This window comes from Beta vulgaris, chromosome 9 (genome assembly GCF_026745355.1).
Source record: "Beta vulgaris subsp. vulgaris cultivar EL10 chromosome 9, EL10.2, whole genome shotgun sequence".
Taxonomy (NCBI): domain Eukaryota; kingdom Viridiplantae; phylum Streptophyta; class Magnoliopsida; order Caryophyllales; family Amaranthaceae; genus Beta; species Beta vulgaris.
Genome location: NC_079210.1, coordinates 27,794,086 through 27,814,453, shown reverse-complemented (window position 1 = coordinate 27,814,453; position 20,368 = coordinate 27,794,086). Strand labels below are relative to the sequence as shown.

The following is a 20,368-nucleotide window of genomic DNA, read 5'->3' as shown; positions in this document are numbered from 1 at the left end:
ATAACATCTCACAATCTTTACCCACATATCCTCTTAAGTCTTAACCATGAACAACAAAAAAAATCATCCCAACTAATTTTTTCTCTTTCTCTCTTACTTTTGGACCCATCCAACTTACTCCCTCCGTTTTTTTTAGATGTAACATATTAACTTTGGGCACTATTCATCCAATACATTTTGACCAATAATTGTTATTCATACATAAGAAAAAATATAATCATGTGGAATCTTGTTTGATTCGTCACGGTATATACTTTCCAAATATATATTTTTTATAATTTTTACTTTTATACAATTGGAGATATTATCAGTCAAAATTGTGCCTTATTAAATATGAAAAGTCCAATGTTACATCTAAAAAAACGGATGGAGTATTTGATAAGTGGTAACAAACCATAAAGGGGGTGTTTGGTTCACTAGTTTTAGGTATAAGGTATGGGTTTGGAATGAACAAAACCCATACCTAATGTTTGTTTAACTTATTTCTAAATTTTAAACCCATACCTCAAACCCATAAGGTATGGGGTTTAGAAACCCAGGGGGGAGGTGGGTATGGCTCATACCTTACCTCTAGGTATCAAATAAAAGAAGATTTTTCATTCCTAAATGAAACCAAACACAAGGTATTAAGTATCAAGTTCCAAACCCATACCACCTTGGTTTCATTCCTGATTCCAAACCCATACCATAATATGAACCAAACGCCCCTTACCGTTTAGTTAAAATCTTTCAAGGGAACAACACTACTACTTTAGGACTGAGATGAAAGAAGGCTCAAAAGGCTGTTAGAGATCATTATCAAAGTCTGCAGGCTGCAAAATGCAGGAGTTGTGTGAAAGGAAAAGGTCCATCTTATATGTACATCACACCGATATTCTCTGCTTTTGCATAGATATCATTTTTTTTTTTTTTTAGAAGGAGAACAAACTTGCATAGATATCATATTACTACCTCGCTTTTTTACTTGCTACATGTTATTTAAATGATTTAATTTTTTATTTGCTATATTTGTTTTTGAAATTGAAATTAATACATTGATTCAAAGTTATATGTCATCTACAATAGAAGTCACAATTAAACAAATACATATCAAAATGAAATAACTACAATTCTAATATGACAAAATCAAGATTGTTAAGTAGATCTAACACTTCTGAAAACCCTTCTCTTTCACATCGATGTCTGATGCATCCTTTTACAAGTAGGTTTGTCGATCTTATATAGTTTTGAAGTAGAATTCGATTGAATTCAAGTGATTCTAAAAGAAATATTGATATCTGTTGCAACCCCGCACAAATTTCGATCAACAAATCAACCTCTTAAATTACATAAAAACCCAAAAACAAAGTCTCCAAACTCTCTCATGGTTTTAACCAAAAAAAAAAAAGAAAAAAAAAATCTCTCATGGAGAAAAAATATGGATAGATATAACCCAATATATGGGTAGAAAAACTTTCCGTTAGAGAGAAACTGAAGTTTATTAGAAACATTAACATAAAAACTAGTAACAAAAGGAGAAAAGAGGCTTACCACCACCCAAAAGGGTGGCGCTAGCCCCCTTAGATTGAAAATTAGGGTTTTGTGGAAGAGGAGAGAGAAAAATGGGGGAGATGAGGCGTCTTTTTTAACCAATATTTTTCTATGCGTACTTCTTTCTGCTACATTGTATCAACTTTCCTTATTAGAAGACTTGGCGCACCAAAAAAATAATATTATTATATTTGTTTATCTCTTTTTCTACTAAGAAGTAATGCTAATATATTTGTTTCTCTCTTTTTCCACTCAAAAGTATTACTTTTTTACCTTCTTCCACCTCATTTAATGCTTAAGGAGTCAATTACACTAATTTTTTTTAAAGGAACATCTCCTAAAAACTAATTAAAAGAATAAGTTAATAAATAAATGAAGCATACGGAGTATGAGTTAATTCCTAATTTGCTAACTTATTTGGTAAGTTTTTGTTTATATGGGAGCACCAAAGTTTTTGTCTCTAAGTTTTGAATATCTCGGTGCGGAAGAACCTAATTAAACTCTAAAAAATTTCAATTAAATCTTCTTAATTCATACTCCCTCTAGTTTTTTTATCGTTCTCACTTAGAATCTTGACACTATTCATACTTAGAGAGAATCTTCTCAATTTTTTTCAATTTATAAGAAAAAATATAGTCATGTGGGATCTTGTTTGATTCGTCTTAATTAGTACATTATTAATATTCAATCGTTATAATTTTTACTAATATATGATGAAAGATATATAAGTTCAAAAATGTCCATTGGAAGACGTGTAAATGGAAAGTGAGAAAGATAAAAAAAACAGAGGGAGTATTACACAACACACCAAGTGTAATATATATATATATATATATATATATATATATATATATATATATATATATATAGGGGCAAGATCACATGAGAATGCTCTTTACGTAAGAAATAAGAATGAATCTCAACTACACAATTGGATTAGAGTTACAACACTTGGGGCCAGTTCTCTTCGGCATAAAACAGCTGAACTGAACTGAACTGAACTGAATTGAACTGAACTGAACTGAACTGAATTGAACTGAACTGAACTGAACTGAATTGAACTGAACAGATCTTAACTGAACTGAACTGAACTGAAATGAATAGTGATATGTGAGAGTAAAAGTATTGTCAAGAGCTGAACTGAAATGAACTGGTCTGAACTGAACTGAACTGAATTGAACTGAACTGAATTGAACTGAACTGAACTGAACTGAAAATTAGTCGGGGAGAACAGGCCCTTGCTCATTAGAGTTATACCCCCGTAAAAAATTTTGAACCCCAAAAAAAATTATTTTTTTAGTTTTTTTTTCTAATATTCTTTTTTTTTGGAGTTACATCACTTATTCATAAGAGTTATAGCGTGTAAATTTTATTCTCATTTCTCATGTAAGTATGCATTCTCATATGAACTCGATTATATATATATATATATATATATATATATATATATATTAATAATTATATATATATATATATAATATAAATATATATATATATATATATAAAACATATATATATATATAATGTTCGAATAATCGTGTTTAGTCTAATTTGTTGTCGTTTATAACTCTTAACACACGGAAGAAAATAAAATATATGAAATTAGCCTACTAATTTAGTAATTTATACTAAAATTACATAGTTGCTTTATTTAGAGAGATTAGAAAATTGCCGAGAAAGATATTTATTAAATTTTCCTTGTATTGAAAAAAAAAAGCCTACGTTAATATGATAATTTCATACCCTACTAACGAAACACAAGGAGCCAAAGACTTTGTTGGCATCATAAGAGGGGGGGGGGGAGGGGATGACCAAACAAACATTCATAAGGTGTTTTATTGTCTAGCAAAGGTGTAGGGGTACAATTAATAATTAAGATGAGTTGTTGTAAAGATACTCTCACCCCAAAAGAAAACAGGATGATTAGCATGAAAACGAAGAGCTCTACCCACATTCATAATATGTTGATGTTTACGCTCAACCCTCCTAGGAGTGCTAACGCAAGATGTTTGAAAGAGGATGCCAGTAGCAGTAATAATCATGAAGGCAATTAAACTCAGTGTCATTATCACTTTGCACAGTTTTAATGGTTTGAGAAAATTCACGGTCAATCATAGCAATAAAGTCCATAAACATCTTTAAAACCTCAGTTTTGTCAACCAATAAGTACACCCAAACAACTCTAGAATAATCATCCACCAAAGTCAAAAAATAGCGAGCACCACAAGAGGGTACATGTTTATATGGACCGCACAAATCAAAATGCACTTTTTCAAAAATTCTACTTGCTTTATGATCACTAATAAGAAACTTAGTACGAGGATTTTAAGCACGAAAACACACCTCACAACCTTTATTCAAGCTACCCTATAAATGAAGAACTGGGGGAGTAATTTCACTATCTTCTCAGAAGGTGGCCCATGCGATGATGCCAAAGAGCCAAGGAAGAAGATGCCTTGCCAACAGAAACATGACACACAGAAATCCACCTCCAAAGTAGTAGAGTCCATCCCTCCTAACAGTCGTTCCAATTAGATTCCACGACGGGTTCTGTATAGCACAAACATCATAATTGAATTAAACAATATAATTCATAGTCGTAGTAAACTATGAAACAGAAAGTAAATTGCAATGCAAGTGAGGCACAAAAAGAACATGACTAAGAGTAAGAGTATCGGAGAGCAAATGGATCCATCTTCCTTAGCCATAACAACAACGCCATTAGGAAGCCCAACGGGGCAATCAGTATTACAAATCACATCAAACAATCAAGAGAGATCACTAGTCATATGATTAGAAGCACCATTATCAACTATCCATTCAGTTGTAGTAAACATACCGTGCAGACGATCATTATGAGGTTTAGTGTTACCGAAAAGCCCAGCCAAGGCCTTCCACTGTTCGGCGGTGAAGAGGGAAGAAGGCGGGGCAGTGGCAGCAACCCCTATCACAACAGCCACTGGTGTAGTGGTGGCATTAGCACACACCTGGCCTTAACCACACACGAAATTCGCGGGAGCAGACGAGCGACCACCAGCACCGCGTCTACTAGTCGCTTGTTGGCGCTCCTCCTATCACGTAGGGTAGCCAACAAGCTCGAAACATGAAGAGACTTCATGCCCAGATTTTTTGCAATGTGTACAAGTGAGGTGGGACTTATCCTCACGCACCTTAGGCCGAGTTTGAGATGCAGAAGCAGTGCTGCCATAAGGAGCAGTGCGTAAAGCAAAACTGGCCACATTATGGGATTTACCGGTCATGGTTTTGGCTAGGCAAACGCGTTTCGCTTGGACCACCAATTGATAACCCTATTAAGAGTAGGTAAAGGATCTAGGGAGAAAATATTAGTGTGAACATTACTATAATAATCTGAATCATGTGCCATAAAAAATTCATGAAGTTTACGTTGAGCACGACGATCCTCATGTAATTGTCCCGCGGAACAAGATGAACAACAACCACAATTAACTATAGGTTCATGAGCATTTAATTCCTCCCACAACGCAGTTAATTTACCATAGTAAGTTGATACGGTCATTGATTTAGATTGCTCATATGCGAGGGCCATTAGCCACGGAAAATCGTGATTTTAAAGAGTCACATAAATGTTTTGCATCACGGTATTTCGAGAGTGTACCTTTAATATCCGGGGATATGGTATTGGGCTCCAATCCGATGAAGTGCGCGGAGGAGTAGGAGATGGTATTGTGTCGTCCAAGAAAGCGAACTTTGTGTCTGGCTTCTAATTCCATCTGCATATCCGACGCCCAAGCATCATAGTTGTCTGTCATGGGTCTTGTTGGCGTGATGAAGTTGTTGTAGCCTAAAAAATCAACGGCTCTGGTACTGACACGTGGCCTCATCTGAGCCCTACATGTGGCATATATGCAGGGGAATAAAAGTACAAAAGGGCCTGAAGGTGACAGGCCTAAAAGTACGTTTCTCTGAAAACGTACTAAAAAGACCTTCTTCTGGCCCCAAAAACTGTACTTAGGCCCAGTAAGTCTGATTTACACCTTTATATGAAAGAGAGGTGTACTGACCAGTTAACAGCTGCCACGTGTCCCAAAACTTTGATTAGCCAATCAGATGCTTCCAAATTAGGGTGACATCAAGGCACAGCAGTCATTTCAAACAGTATAAATAGTCCTTGATTTCAGGGTGAAAGGTACGTTTTCAGAGCATAGTACTGTTACTCTGTCATAAATTCTTCTCTCTCTCTCTCTACTTTCTCTCTCTAAAAGTTCCTTTACATCCCTGACATCTGACTTAAGCTTCGGAGGGGGAAATACCACCCAAACCTCCAGGGTGGGTCCCTTTTGTGCAGGTTGCTGGTCAGGAGTTTGCTTCGGGATTTGGACCAATCATTGTTGCACAAGTCTCCAGTTCTAAGAACCCATCTTTGGGAGTTGTGATATAAATTGCTAGTTTTACACTACATAACATTTGGCGCCGTCTGTGGGGAGACGCAACAATGACGGACTGTCACTCTTCGAATGTGGCAAGGAACAGAAGTTTTAGAGTTCAGGTGGATGATACCGTTGATGACGAGAGGCCACCTCGAGGCAGGGATCAGGGCCATGCTGCCGTTCACCTCGAGGGTAGGACTGTAACTCCAGTCATCCAGAAAATCTTGACCGTCCAGTGACTGCTGGTCATTTGGAAAATGTGTTAAATGACTTCCAGGCCAGGATGGCCGCTGTTATGGAAGAGCAGATTAAGAACAACATGCTATTTTTTCAGATGAGTCCGAGAGAAGAGGCAGCTGCGCCACTTAAAGGGCGATCCCAAGAGGGTCGTCCAGGACCTAGTCGGCCACCTCGGCCAGAATTGACTAAGCCGCCTTCCAAAGGAAAGCAGCCGGCAGTCAGTGATTCTAGGAGGAAGATGGACTGGAAGCTGGTGGTCCGTCCAGCAGATAATATCCCTCCTACTGGTCACATGATGGAGACTGATGCTGGGAGTACTTGGAGGCCAAGAGGGCGGCAGCCAGCAGCGTTCAGCCTCTGGCTCCACGCCATATATGAAGGATCCGTCCTTAAGGCTCCCGTCCAGAACAGTGGTGCGAAGCCGTGGTTCCGCTTTCCAGCCCAGGCAAGAGAAGACAGTTTTGCAGCCTATGGTGTACAGGCGTCCAGCCTTAGCTAACACCTCATCTAATCCGGTTTTAAAAGAGTACCGTCAGGAGCACATACCCATCGAGGGGCAGGTGGCGGCACTCCAGATCAATTGGCCCACTCCTTTCTCGGTCAGGATCATGGAGTCCCCTCCTTTCCCAAAGGTTAAGCTCCCAACCATTGATCCTTTTGACGGAACTACTGATCCGGACGATCACCTATCAGCTTACAAGCATCAGATGTATGTCCAAGGGGTGGACGATGCTACTTGGTGTAAGAATTTCCCAGCTACTTTGAAAGGAGTAGCGCAAAAATGGTTCAACAACTTGCCGCCTAATTCAGTGAATAATTTTACTGAACTTAGTATTCTATTCACCAGTCACTTTGTGGCTAATCGGCAAGAACAGAAAACAAGCATGCACCTGGGTAAAGTCATCCAAGGTCCTAAGGAAGCCTTGAGAGGTTATGTGAAGAGGTTTAATCTGGAGGCGTTGCAGATCCAAGATCTGAATGCGGGTGTGGCGTTTGACGCCTTCATCAGAGGTCTAAGACCAGGAAGTTTTAAGTTTGATTTGGTGAAGAAGAAAATCACTACTTTGACGGAAGCACTGAGGGAGGCTGAAGCATTCATTCATGCCACAGAGGTCTGTGCTGAAGCAAAACAGCCAGAAGTGAAGAAAGTTGAAGAAGCTGTTCAGCCAAAAAAGAATCCGCCCAAGAAGGCTGAGACTTGGGCCATGACTTCTATGACCACTTCGTCCAAGAGAAGTAGGCGGTCAGAGCCGGCGGCCTCAGTTGAACCAATAGAGTTCAACAAAGATCAATATTCCATTTTGATGGAAATAAAAGATCAGCATGAACTAAAGGCGCCGGCCGAGATGAAGACGCCTTACCGTAACAGGGACAAGAGCAAGTATTGTCACTTTCACAAAGATTGTGGACATGAAACCAATGAATGCAAGCATTTGAAGCGAGCACTAGAAGAGTTGGCTCGAAAAGGAAAGATGAACAATTACCTACCCTCGTCAGGAAGGAAGTTTCAGAAAAGGGATAACCGTCAAGGAAGAAAGATGGACGGAGATAGCACGGATGATGATGTGGTGATGGTCATCTCAGGAGGATTTGCAGCTGGAGGTCCGACAAATCGCGGCCACAAAAATATTTGAGGGAACTCAGCCAGGTTATGCTCACCAACCAGGCCGAGTCTGATCCTTTTCCAAAAATAGTGGTCAGCGAGTTGGACCGGGGGAATATTAGGACGCCTCATGATGATCCGCTGGTTGTGGAAATGAAGATTGCCAATCTAAGGGTTCGGCGAATTTTGATTGATACTGGAAGCTCAACTGACATCATCAGTGCTGATTGTTTGTCTCGTTTAAAGTTTGACAAAAACGATTTGATGCCGGTCAATCATCCTATAATTGGTTTTGGCGGCGGGGTCATACACCCTATGGGAACCGTCACCTTGCCCGTCAGAGTTGGAGAAAAAGATGCGGCCAGGACGCTTTTTGTGAAATTTTTGGTAGTACGAGACTTGACAGCTTATAACGTCATTCTCGGGCGACCTACCTTAAATCACATCAAGGCCGTCATTGTGACCCACTTAATGCTGATGAAGTTTGAATGTGATGGTGGGAAGATTGGATCTCTTTATGGAGACCAGCAAGCTGCCAGAGAATGCTATCTCACCACACTCAAACCATCATCTTGGAAGGAAAAAGCAGAGTGTCCAAGGGCACAAGGAGATGATTCGGCCAAAAAAGTTAAAGGCCAGATTGGTGAGCTTAAGGAGGAAATTGAGAAGGTTCAGGAGTCGCCTCTTCCTGAAAGCAATCCGTCCATGCTTTTGCCTAGCAAGAAGAGAAAGTGTTTGGCTATTAAGGAAGAAAAGCATTCATCTGAGATAATGGCTATAATGAGTCTGGGACTAGAACGTCCAGAGCCTGTGGAAAGTCCAGTAGAGATTTGCTTGAATCCAGAGCGTCCGGAAAGGACATTGAAAATTGGATCAGTTTTGAGATCGGAAATTCAGGACGCCTTAGTTGCGTTGCTGCGAGAATTTGAAGATGTGTTTGCCTATGCTGTAGAAGAGATGCCTGGGATAGACCCTGAGGTGGCCGTCCATAAGCTCAACATTGAGCCGGGGCAAAAGCCTATTCGGCAGAAGAAGAGGCATCTGGGGCCGGCCAGAAATAAGGCCGTTGATGAGGAAGTTCAAAAGCTGCTTAAATCTAAATTCATCCGGGAAACATACTACCCAGATTGGGTAGCAAATGTTGTGATGGTTCCAAAGCCGAATGGCACTTGGAGGATGTGTGTTGATTATACAGATTTGAACAAGGCTTGTCCTAAGGACAGCTTCCCGTTGCCAAAAATAGATCGTCTGGTTGATTCTACGGCCGGCCATGCCCTGCTGAGCTTTATGGATGCCTACTCTGGCTTCCATCAGATTCCTATGTGGCCGGATGATCAAGATAAGACTTCCTTCGTACGAGAAAGGGCTGTATGGATGGCTCAGGATGCCTTTCGGCCTAAGAAATGCTCCGGCTACATTTCAGAGGCTCATTAATACAGTATTTCAGCCGCAGCTCGGCGAAATATGGAAGCTTATATAGACGACATGATCGTCAAGAGTAAAGAGGAGAAAGATCATCTGGACGATCTGAGGGAAACCTTCCTCACCTTGAGAAAATTCAAGTTGAAGCTTAATCCGCAAAAATGTGTGTTCGGCGTAGTTGCTGGGAAATTTCTGGGATTTTTGGTTGATCAGAGAGGGATTGAGGCAAATCCCGACAAAATTCAGGCTATTATGAATATGTCTTCCCGTCCAAAGTCAAAGAAGTTCAGAGGTTGACGGGCTGTTTGGCTGCTCTTGGACGGTTTCTCTCAAAATCAGGAGACAAATGTCACCATTTCTTTGCTACTATCAAAAAGAATGCCAAGTTTGAGTGGTCGGAAGAAGCTGAGTTGGCACTTCAGCAAGTCAAAGACCATCTTCGGCAGCTGCCTAGGTTGATCAGTCCGGCCGAAGGTGAAAAGTTGTATGTATACTGGCGTATCACCTTTCGCAGTCAGTGCGTCCTCTTGGCTGAAAGAGACGCGGTGCAAATACCCGTCTATTTTGTGAGCCATGTGCTGAAAGAGCTGAGAACAGATATTCCACCATCGAGAAATTCGGCCTGGCCTTGTTGATGGCTAGCCGGAAGTTAAGACCTTACTTCTTAGCTCACAGCATCCTTGTATATACAGATCAGCCACTTAGACAAGTGTTGCATAAGATGGATGCCTCTGGCCGAATGTTAAAATGGGCTGTTGAGCTGAATATGTTTGATTTAACATTTGAGCCTAGAAAGGCAATCAAGGGCCAAGCTTTGGCTGATTTCATCGTAGAGCTTACTCGGCCTACGATAGAAAGCGTCCAGGATCCAGCAGCAGGAAGGCGTCATTGGACCCTTATGGTGGACGGATCCTCAACTGCCAACGGATGTGGGGCAGGAATCATTTTTCAATCTCCAGAAGGGGATAAGTTTGAATATGCTATGAAATTCAAGTTCCAGGCGTCCAATAAGAAGCAGAGTATGAAGCTCTCTTAGCCGGCATAAAAATGTGTAAAGCGGCTGGGGCCTTGGAAATCGAAGCTAAAACTGACTCTCTGCTGGTTGTCAGTCAGGTCAATGGTGAGTTTGAATGCAAGGAAGCGTCCATGAGCAAGTATATGAATTTGGTCAAGGACGAGATCAAGTCTTTAAAGAGGTTCGTCCTAGATCAGGTGCCCAGATCAGAAAACCATCAAGCTGATGCCCTCTCTAAACTGGCCAGCTCGGCCGAAGGTGACGTTCCTAGAACAGTCTTTTGGGAGGTGAAGGCGGCCAAGAGCATTGAGGCCGGAGAAGTGCTGTTTCTCAGCCGAGATGATGAGTGGATGAGTCCAATCATTGAGTTCAAGAAACCGGCCGTCTGCCTCTTGATCCCATTAAGGCCAAGTATGTGAGAGCTAGGGACAAGTGGTTTGAATTATGGAATGAGACCTTATACAAAAAATCCTATAATCGACCTCTTCTCAAGTGCATCAGCCGAAAGGAAGGTCTGGACGTTTTGAAGGAGTTGCATGAGGGAGCTTGTGCTTCTCACATTGGAGGAAGAGCTTTGGCAGAAAGGGCTCTCAGGACGGGCTACTTTTGGCCGTCCTTAAAAGAAGATGCACTCCTCTATGCCAAGAAGTGTGATAGTTGCCAAAGGCATGGTAATATCCTCAAAAGCCGTCCAATTTCTTGACGCCCATTCTCTTTCCTCTTCCCTTTGCTAAATGGGGGATGGATATTCTTGGGCCTTTTCCTATTGCTGCCGGCCAGAAGAAATTTGTAATAGTAGCTGTAGACTACTTTACAAAATGGGTTGAGGCTGAAGCATTAAGAGTATCACCACCAATGATGTCAAAGGGTTCATCTGGAAGAACTTAATTACAAGGTTTGGCATGCCCCAGTCGATCGTCTTTGATAATGGGCCACAATTTGAAACACCCAACTTCGTCAATGGTTGGCCGACCAAGCAATTAAAGCTCACTTTGCAGCAGTAGCTCATCCACAGGCTAATGGGCAAGTGGAGGCTTTAACAAGATCCTTTCGGCCGGAATAAAAAAGAAGTTAGACAATGCAAAGGGGCTTTGGGTAGAAGAATTGCAGCTGGTCTTATGGTCAATTAGGACGACGGCCAAGAATTCCACAGGAGAGACTCCCTTTATGATGGTTTATGGCTCTGAGGCTGTCCTTCCTATTGAAGTTGAGGAACCCACCTTAAGAGTAATGATGTACTCAGAAGATGCTAACTGGGCAGCTCTTAGGACGGCTTTGGACTTAGTTCCTGAAGTCAGGGGCAATGCTCTGCTGAGGATGCAACTATATAAGTTAAGAATGGCAAGAGACTTCAACAAAAGAGTTGCTAGACGTCCATTAAAGATGGGAGATCTCGTCCTAAGAAAAATGGAAGCGGTCGGCCGAGCCAAAGAGTTAGGCAAGCTTACTCCTAACTGGGAAGGCCCTTATAAGATAATGAAGTCGTTCAGAATGGTACCTTTCGTCTTGAAGGATTGGACGGACGTCCTATTCCTAGGACGTGGAATTCTGACACTTTGAAGAAATACTTTGTTTAGAGCACTCAGCTAAATTGTAATCTTTTCCTAATGCATTACAATGAAAAAGTAGAATGTAGACATGTACCTTGACTATCCGTCAAGCAAACTTCATATAATACAATTCTACTTCTCTATGACTTTGTTTTAATTGTTTGCTTAAAGTTACATACTAACGTCAAAAGCTAACTAATTTTACAAAGCAAAAAGACAATGCACCTTTCATTAGGAGTTCGGCTGAACATGTTATCATTCTTAAACGGATAAAGCATGTCAGATTTGGCCGGTTGTTTACTTAAAGAGTTAAACATCTCCTGAACAAGGTCGGCTGGAAATAAGACGCCTTAGTAAAGGTATCTTACTGTCCGTCCAAAAGCCACAAAACTTCGAAATAACAACCTTAGTAAAGGAACAAGTTATTTCATGATGGACGAGTTTTCAAAAGAATCAGTTCGTCCAACTATCATTCAGACGAGTTGCTCTCCAAGAAGCAGCCCGTCAGAATATTAGCTTGGACGAGTTGCTTCTCGCAAAACCACTTGTCCTAGTTGTTTAAAAATTATCTTCTCAACTCCTTCTTGAACAGGAAAAAGTTATAAAAACTCTTCGTCCAAGAAGGGGGCATATAGGGGCATAATTTATAAACTAACTAAGTCTTTGTCCAAGGACGAACGGAACCCGGGCTCTGGCCGAGCAAACTTCTATACTTGGAAATTTAAAAATTACAAGTATGCTTGAGCATCTGGTTATGAACGTCCAGAAAAGAGCTACTGGGTCAGATCAGAATGATTGACGAGATACATTTATACTTAGCCTTAATAATAGTAATGGATGAGATCGGCCAAAAGAGTTGGTTAGACCAGCCAAATATTATGACGGATTGTTTTTGTACTTGTAATAGATATGAGGTTGTAAGGTAATATGTCAAAAACAGTACAGCATAGAACAAGAGAGATTGAAAAAGATAGCTTTTCATAAATGTAAAAAAGATGATTACAACCTAAAATTCATCTAAGTACAAAAGGAGGAAAATTACAAATGGCTCACGGCCAGGATACAACAAAGGAACTAAGCGGCAGGAGGATCATTGTCCTCTTCATCCTGGGCCTCAGCATCGTCCTCCCCCTCTTCATCTTCAGAAGATTCTTCAAAAACGGGAGGGTCGGCTCCGGATATAGTCGCCTTATGCAAAGCCTCCTGGAACGCCAGCCGACGAGCATATCTGGGGATATCCTCTTCTTCGGCCATCATGCCAAAAGCTTGCAATGCCCATTCCTTTGAGGTATCTATGACGGTGTTCATAGCCTCTTTGGCGCCAGCAATGGTCTCGGCCACCTCAGTACGAAGGGCTTGGTTCTTGACCTTAAGGACGAGGTTCTCTTTGAAAAAATCAGCAGCCATCGTCATGACTGAGTTCCTCTCGTCCGTCAGGACACGTTCCAATGAAGCCCGTTCGTCCAGCATCTCCGTCAACCGAAGAAGGTAGACTTTGATCTGAGACTCTAGCTCGGCAGACCGTTTTTCCAATGCAACCTTGGTCTGCTGATGCAGCACCTCTTGCTGGGCCATAGCAAACTGGGCATGATCAGCAGCCGCCGTCACATCGTGGACGAGCTTCTTATTCTCTTTTCTGAGCTCCTTTGCCCAGTCCTCTGTTATCATGCTGCGAGCAAAAAGCTGAACACATGAAAGGATAAGGCATGTCAGGACGGATGAAAAAAAAAAATAAATGTCAAGTATAAAACATAAGCGTCTAGAAAAAGAAAGACGTACCTCGGCAGCAAGCTGAGACATGTAACCTACATGCCCAGACGATGCTCCCCTTAACCCCTTGATATAAGGTTCGGGAAAGCACTTAAACAGCTCCGTCTTGAGCTTCTCACGATCGGACGAAGACATCTTTCCAAAAGCTGGAGAAGATTCATCGTCAGAGAGGCTAGGGGAGCCGTCAACAGCTGGACCCTTCCCTTTATCTGAAAGGTTAGACTCGTCAGTACACCTGATGGGAATAACCACGGTCTGTTTGTTGGACGGACTCATCGGACGCCCGCCAACCCGTAGTGTTCTAACTACGTTGGAATAGTAAGACTCACCAGAGGAACGGGAAGCCGTCCTATACGCAGCCGGCATCTGGCCTACGAGTTGGGCCACAGGCCCAGAAAAGGCGGAACCGTCCACAGCCGTGTCCGGCTGAGAAGATTGTCCAGCATCCTCCAATATGACAACCTCGTCAGGTTGTGAAGGTGTGGGCTGCTCAGCCGGACCAGTATAGCACGAGGGCCCGGGAGTCGGCTTCAGCCGGCTCTTCTTTGGCCTCCTCCTTGGCCGGTAGCTCGATGACGACCTTGGGAACCGGCCGTGTGGTCTTCCTCTTCTTAGCAGTAAAGCCCTTGGCCTTTTTTGAGGGAGGAGCCTCACTGGTGCCGGCCGGCCGTTTCTTTGCGGCGGCTTTCTCGGCCAAAGCTTTAGAAGTTGGGGCTTTTTCTGAAAAAGGAAAAGATTAGAATGCACGTCAAGATATCGACCAGGACGGATTGCTCCTCAAATAAGCAACTCGTCCAACAATATTCTAGACGGACTGCCCCACGAAGAGGCAAACCGTCCAGGTGTCAACCAGGACGAATTACTCCTCAAATGAGTAACTCGTCCAAAGCTATTCTAGACGGACTGCCCCCCGAAGAGGCAAACCGTCAAGATATCAACCAGGACGGTTGTTATTCCAATGAGTAACTCGTCCTATGCTACTCCAGACGGACTGTTCCCCTAAGAGGCAAGCCGTCAAGAAATCAATCTAGACGAGTTGCTTCTTGAGAAGTTAGCTCGTCCTGTGTTCTCTGGACGAATTGCCCCATGGGTAGACAAGTCGTCCAGGCAAAAAAAAAAAAAAAAAAAATAATGTGTATACATATACAATAGCTTACCAGAGTGTCGGCCCTCTTTTCGGCACCTGACTTACTGTACTCCTTCCATAGAGTATCCGCAAATCTGGACGAGCTCATGTCTCCAATCCAAGACTTCCTTAGTTTGCTCCTGGCTGAATCTGCAAAAGGGAATAAAACAAGTGTTGGATGAATGATAAGCAAGTATAGAAATTTTTACTTGGAAGATTCTTAGTTGATATACCTCTGTCCTCGTCCTGCCGTAAGCCGGCAGCGACTAGGAAGTTGTCATGGTAAAACATTTCCTTAAAAGGAATCCAATTGGACGGACCCTTGAAAGAAACATCTTCCATAGTATACTCCGAAACCGGAAGTACTCCACCATCTCTTCGGCAGAGTTACTCTCCAGTTCCAGGTATGAGGCCATCCGTCCAGTATTGTGGTTGTCCGGCTAAAATACCGAAGACGGTTTGCCACCGCTTTATTGGGCGCCTGGACAAAGAGGAACTCGCCCTTCCATGAGTGCATCTTGGAAGTCTTATCCCAAGACGTCAAGAATCCTTGACGGTTGCACACGCTCAGCCAGCTTCCTTCAATGGTCCTAGGGACCTTGGCAACGTAGTGAATATGGGTGAAAGCGGCCAGAGAAGGGTCCTTTCCCTTTAATTGCAGACGGCCAGAAAGGTAAGGATGTTTTGCCAAGAGTTAGGGGCAAGCTGATTATGTCCTATGCCGTAATACTGAAGAAGTTGGCTGATGAAAGGGTGAAGGGGAAAGCGCAGGCCGGCATCTAATGCCAGCCGATAAACTGCAAAATGGCCGGGAGGAGCACTGAAAATAGTGTCCTCTCGGCCGGGAAGGACAAAGTGGTAGCCAGGCATGGGCATAACCACTGAAAAAGGTCTAAGGTCCGAGCCTAATCGTCCCAGCCATGAGTTATCGGCCAGGATGAACCTAGGGTCAGAAAGGGGACCTACCGCCGTCTTATTTCAGACGAAGTGGTTGATGGCTCCTCTGAGCCACTAGCAGGGTCAGAAGAGCTAGCCGTCCTCGGCTCATCTGAGATCGTCCTATGTATGGACGGGCTGACCTCTGGGGAGCCCCTGATTTCTGGTTCCTCCTCGGCATGTTCAGGAAAAGATTTGGTAGGCAGGACGAGCGCTTTGGGTCTCTCGTTCTCCTTCGGCTGGAATTCGCCCAGTGGATTCCTCCCTTTCAGAGCTAGAGGCCGGCATGGTTACCCCTCTTCTGATGCGAGCCGTTTGCTTGACGCGCGCCAGATTACCCTGCACAGGTAAAGACTGGGTCGTCTGACTTTGCCGTCCATGGCTAAAGATAAAGAATGCATGCCCGGCCAAGATAGGACCAACTCTAGAAGATGCCGAGGAAGTTAGGCCCTCTGTTCTAGGGTTAGCACCAACCCTTGAGCGGCCAGATTGTTCGAGGAAGAGGACGAATCCATTTTCTTAAAATATGTGTGCAATCAAGGAAAAGAGTTGAGAATATACCTGTAGAGAAAGTTCGGACGAATGTTGAAGATGACTTGAAATCTCGGACGAGCAAAACAACAATTGCAAGAGCTTGGACGGGAGTTGTTCTTCTCTCTAAAAAGTTCAGTAAAAATTTGCAGAGTCTCTCTCTCTAGAAAATTTCTCAGCAAAGTTAAAATGATTCCAGGAGCGACTAAGGCACATATTTATAGAGGGTGAAAATGACCCCCTCATCCGGTAAAAGTAACCGTTGTTCATAGGAGTTGACCTGTGGAGACCGGCAAAATGGCGCCTCTTTTTTGAAAAAGAGAAGAGCAGTTCCAGGTCGGTTAAAAGAGGAAGATTAACCGTCTTGGCGCCCAAAAGATAATAACTCCCTCTTTTAAGGGGCAAATGTTGTAGCCTAAAAAATCAACGGCTCTGGTACTGACACGTGGCCTCATCTGAGCCCTACATGTGGCATATATGCAGGGAATAAAAGTACAAAAGGGCCTGAAGGTGACAGGCCTAAAAGTACGTTTCTCTAAAAGTAAAAAAGACCTTCTTCTGGCCCCAAAAACTGTACTTAGGCCCAGTAAGTCTGATTTACACCTTTATATGAAAGAGGTGTACTGACCAGTTAACAGCTGCCACGTGTCCCAAAACTTTGATTAGCCAATCAGATGCTCCAAATTAGGGTGACATCAAGGCACAGCAGTCATTTCAAACAGTATAAATAGTCCTTGATTTCAGGGTGAAAGGTACGTTTTTAGAGCATAGTACTGTTACTCTGTCATAAATTCTTCTCTCTCTCTCTCTACTTTCTCTCTCTAAAAGTTCCTTTACATCCCTGACATCTGACTTAAGCTTCGGAGGGGGAAATACCACCCAAACCTCCAGGGTGGGTCCCTTTTGTGCAGGTTGCTGGTCAGGAGTTTGCTTCGGGATTTGGACCAATCATTGTTGCACAAGTCTCCAGTTCTAAGAACCCATCTTTGGGAGTTGTGATATAAATTGCTAGTTTTACACTACATAACAGAAGTCACCAGGTTTGTCCGGGGACTGAGAAGAAAAGGGGAAGTGGGAGGGATGGTGGGTGGCAGCGGAGTAGTGTCTTTAGGCGGCTGATCATCGTCGACGATGAGAGTAGATTAGTGTATGCGACTACAAGCTTGATACCATGTCAAGAAGGTTTAGGGTTAAGTTTTAGTTGTATTGCCTCTTTCATTGATTTTACAGAGAAAATATTACATCAAGTCTTTACAACTAGGACTCTCATAATAAGAAAATACATCAAAATGATCTTGTTGCCTAATATATCTCAATAGTAAGGCAATGTGTTACTATAGTGTTGAAGAGGGCATGACAAGGTGGAAATAATCACCCTTATGAAGCAGAAACTATATATTACCCCATCTCTCAAGTCTTATATCAAACAATACGTGACAAATATTTTTTTTTTCGAAAGAAAGAAAAGGGATTTCATTAATATTTCGCCAAACGGCACTTACAAGTCATTTCTGAAAAACATAAAATTCTAATAGAAATACATATCACCCAAGAAATGTAAACATCGCAGATTTGACTTAATTTTGCCTTAATAAAAATCTTCATCTGAAGCAATGCAATCTGTGAGTTCGCTCTGGTTCGGCATACGATCTGCAGATGCGGAAATTTTGGGATGAACGTACTCCAATAGTCTTCCATAATTTTACAGAAGTTGTGAAACCCTAATTCTTCAGGTTGAATCTCGAACTTCAACCAATGAGAATAATTTCTCATACCCAAAAACAAAAGAACCATACTCACAACTCCCATAGGGGAGAAGGAGATTTCCAAAACAGAAACTAAAAACCCCATAAAAGGCTTTGAGAAAATCTCATAAAGAGATACTAATTTATTGAACAAAACAAGAAAATGAACTAAAAACTGAAAATAAAAGGGAAAAAGGGGCTTACCATGGATGAAAACATCCATGGCAGCCCCTTAATTGATGAAGAAGGGGTAAGGGAGGCTAGGGTTTTAGAGAGAGAAGAGGAGAGGGGAGGCTTATAATGGACGATTGTAAGTAATACGTGACAAATATTGTTTCTTGTTTTTTCCAACATTTAATAATCTCATACGAAACATATACTTATCAATAGATCTAAAACAATCGTATATTATGTAAGCAATTACCATTATGTGAACACTATTTATGTTTATTATTATACATGCAATTTTTAGAACCTAGGGTTTGCTAGTTAACTTCAAGTTCAACAATAAATACATAATTGTAAACTTTAAATGAGAAAGTAAAAAATAAAGAGAGACAAAGATTTAGCGTGGTTCGGTCAAACTTGGCCTATATCCACAAGCAAAAACCTTGGAGTTTCTTTAGCCTCTCTAATGAAGGAATTACAATGGAGAATAAGAGAGAGGAGGAGAGAGAGAGAGAGAGAGAGAGAGAGAGAGAGAGAGAGAGAAAGAGTTATATTTGTGGCTAATTTGAATTTTAGGGTTCTAAATGACTTCATGATCTATTATATATGACCTACGTAAGTTTACAAAATGACTCAAAACAAGAAAATCCGGGAAAAAAAACCTAGATTAAAACGCGAAAAACGGAAAACAGGGCCGACTGAACAGCCGGCCCGCCCGGTGTAGGTTTTTCCAAGAGATTATGTCTTGGAGGCAGAATGTGAGAATCGGGCTGCACCCGCCCGAGCTACTGGGGAAAGAGGAGCACATTTTGTCTATGCGACGCACATACTACTTCAAGTATCTCTCTCTTTTTCTTTTTCACCAAGAAATCAAGGCACACGTACACATTACATTTATATTACTCATAAACCAGTTATATCGTTTCTTATAAAAGTGAAGTAATTAAAAAGACATGATTATATTTGATTATTTGTACCTCTAAAAGACATGATTATATTTGATTATTTGTACCTCTAATTTGCATACTTATGTCTCAGGAGCAAGCATCTGATAGACCCTGCCCGTCTAATTGGGATTTATAAGTGATAAACGAGAAACAATATATGATGATTGTTTTGTAATTATGATTGCACATATATACCAAGCCACAAATAGTCTTAATCAGAGCTTTGACCGAAAAACCTAGGGTCCATTTGGTATTATTATTAGTTTAATTTTTGGTTTGAAACTTTTGAAGTGATTGGAATACCATATAAGTTACACCATAAAAATTCAAAACCAGTCATATTTGTTCCAATTACAATGATATGTTAAAAAGAAACAATTGAGTATTGAAAACTACTTTTTTTTAGTTATCATATTTAGTTGTTTAGTTTTTAAAAGAGACTTAAAAATCGAAAAAAAAAAATAACGAACAAACACATACTTCCTCTTCTCTCATTTAATTGCAATACTTCCAGTTTCACGCTTATAAATGCACAATTTACACAATTAATATCTTTAGTTTTATTTTGGTAGAAAATAGATATTAGTAAAGTACACATTGAGACGAATCCAATAAGATATACATGACTACATCTTTTTCATACATATGAAACACAAAAGCTAGTCATATGAGTGACTGTAAATAGTGCCAAACCAGAAAGTTTTGCAATTAAATGGGAGCGGAGGAATATTAACTTACTAAATTAGAAACCCGTTTATTGTTCTTGGATATCTAAAACTAAATACTTCATCCGTAATATTTTAAGTGGGATCTTGTTAGATTCGTCTCCATGCATATTATCAAATTATAACTTTTTTATATTTTTACGTGTGCACAACTAAAGAGATTCATGATTAAAGAAGCGCGTCGGGTTGCGTGAAAAAGCAAACGTTTCATTTAAAACAGAACGGAGGAAGTATAAGACATAGTAATACAATTATTCAAGCTTTGGAAAAAAAAAACAATTATTAAAGAGTGGGAGGAGTATAACGAGGGATAATAATCACTAACGGATAGTAGATTGATAATTCATTATCCATGACAAAACTATAATTTCTTAAGGGAAAAATGAAAAGTTGAAATATTATAGTACTTTTTATCAAAAATCATAGTCTTATTTTTTGACAAAAAGTTACATTTAATTCACGCCAACAAGGGTTGTTTTGTATAGAACAAGTGTTTCAAAGACATAAACAGGGGTTGATTTATCAAAAATAAGTGTTTTAAACACACAATATGGATTTTTATAAATATTAAGTTGTACTTTTTTTTTGGGGGGGGGGAGAAAGCTGGCAAAAACACGCAAATCGAGATAACTTCTACTTTTTGTCAGAAAT

The 20,368-nt window shown here is 41.2% G+C and overlaps 1 protein-coding gene and 1 long non-coding RNA gene across 2 annotated transcripts; both read right to left on the bottom strand.

Annotated features, from left to right (window-relative positions):
* Positions 1–12,410: 12,410 nt before the first annotated feature.
* On the bottom strand, positions 12,411–14,030 carry LOC125493324 (uncharacterized). Its single transcript, XM_048636556.2, has 3 exons — positions 13,869–14,030; positions 13,549–13,748; positions 12,411–13,452 (listed from the first exon to the last, which is right to left on the bottom strand). The coding sequence occupies exons 1-3, from the start codon at positions 13,903–13,905 to the stop codon at positions 12,844–12,846; spliced, it is 846 nt and encodes a 281-aa protein (XP_048492513.2). The 5' UTR covers positions 13,906–14,030; the 3' UTR covers positions 12,411–12,843.
* A 666-nt stretch (positions 14,031–14,696) lies between these two features.
* LOC125493219 (uncharacterized) lies at positions 14,697–15,017 on the bottom strand. The gene is made up of 2 exons (XR_008967795.1): positions 14,899–15,017; positions 14,697–14,815 (listed from the first exon to the last, which is right to left on the bottom strand). It is a non-coding gene; the product is annotated as an uncharacterized LOC125493219 (long non-coding RNA).
* Positions 15,018–20,368: the final 5,351 nt, after the last annotated feature.

What these genes read in the sequence shown, in the direction of transcription:
- LOC125493324 (XM_048636556.2), bottom strand. Translation starts at nt 13,905, where the DNA reads ATGCCGGCTGCGTATAGGACGGCTTCCCGTTCCTCTG. An exon ending in GACGGCTTCCCGTTCCTCTG is followed by an intron (nt 13,749 to 13,868) that starts GTGAGTCTTACT and finishes CTAACCTTTCAG; the next exon opens with ATAAAGGGAAGGGTCCAGCT. An exon ending in TGTCTCAGCTTGCTGCCGAG is followed by an intron (nt 13,453 to 13,548) that starts GTACGTCTTTCT and finishes TCATGTGTTCAG; the next exon opens with CTTTTTGCTCGCAGCATGAT.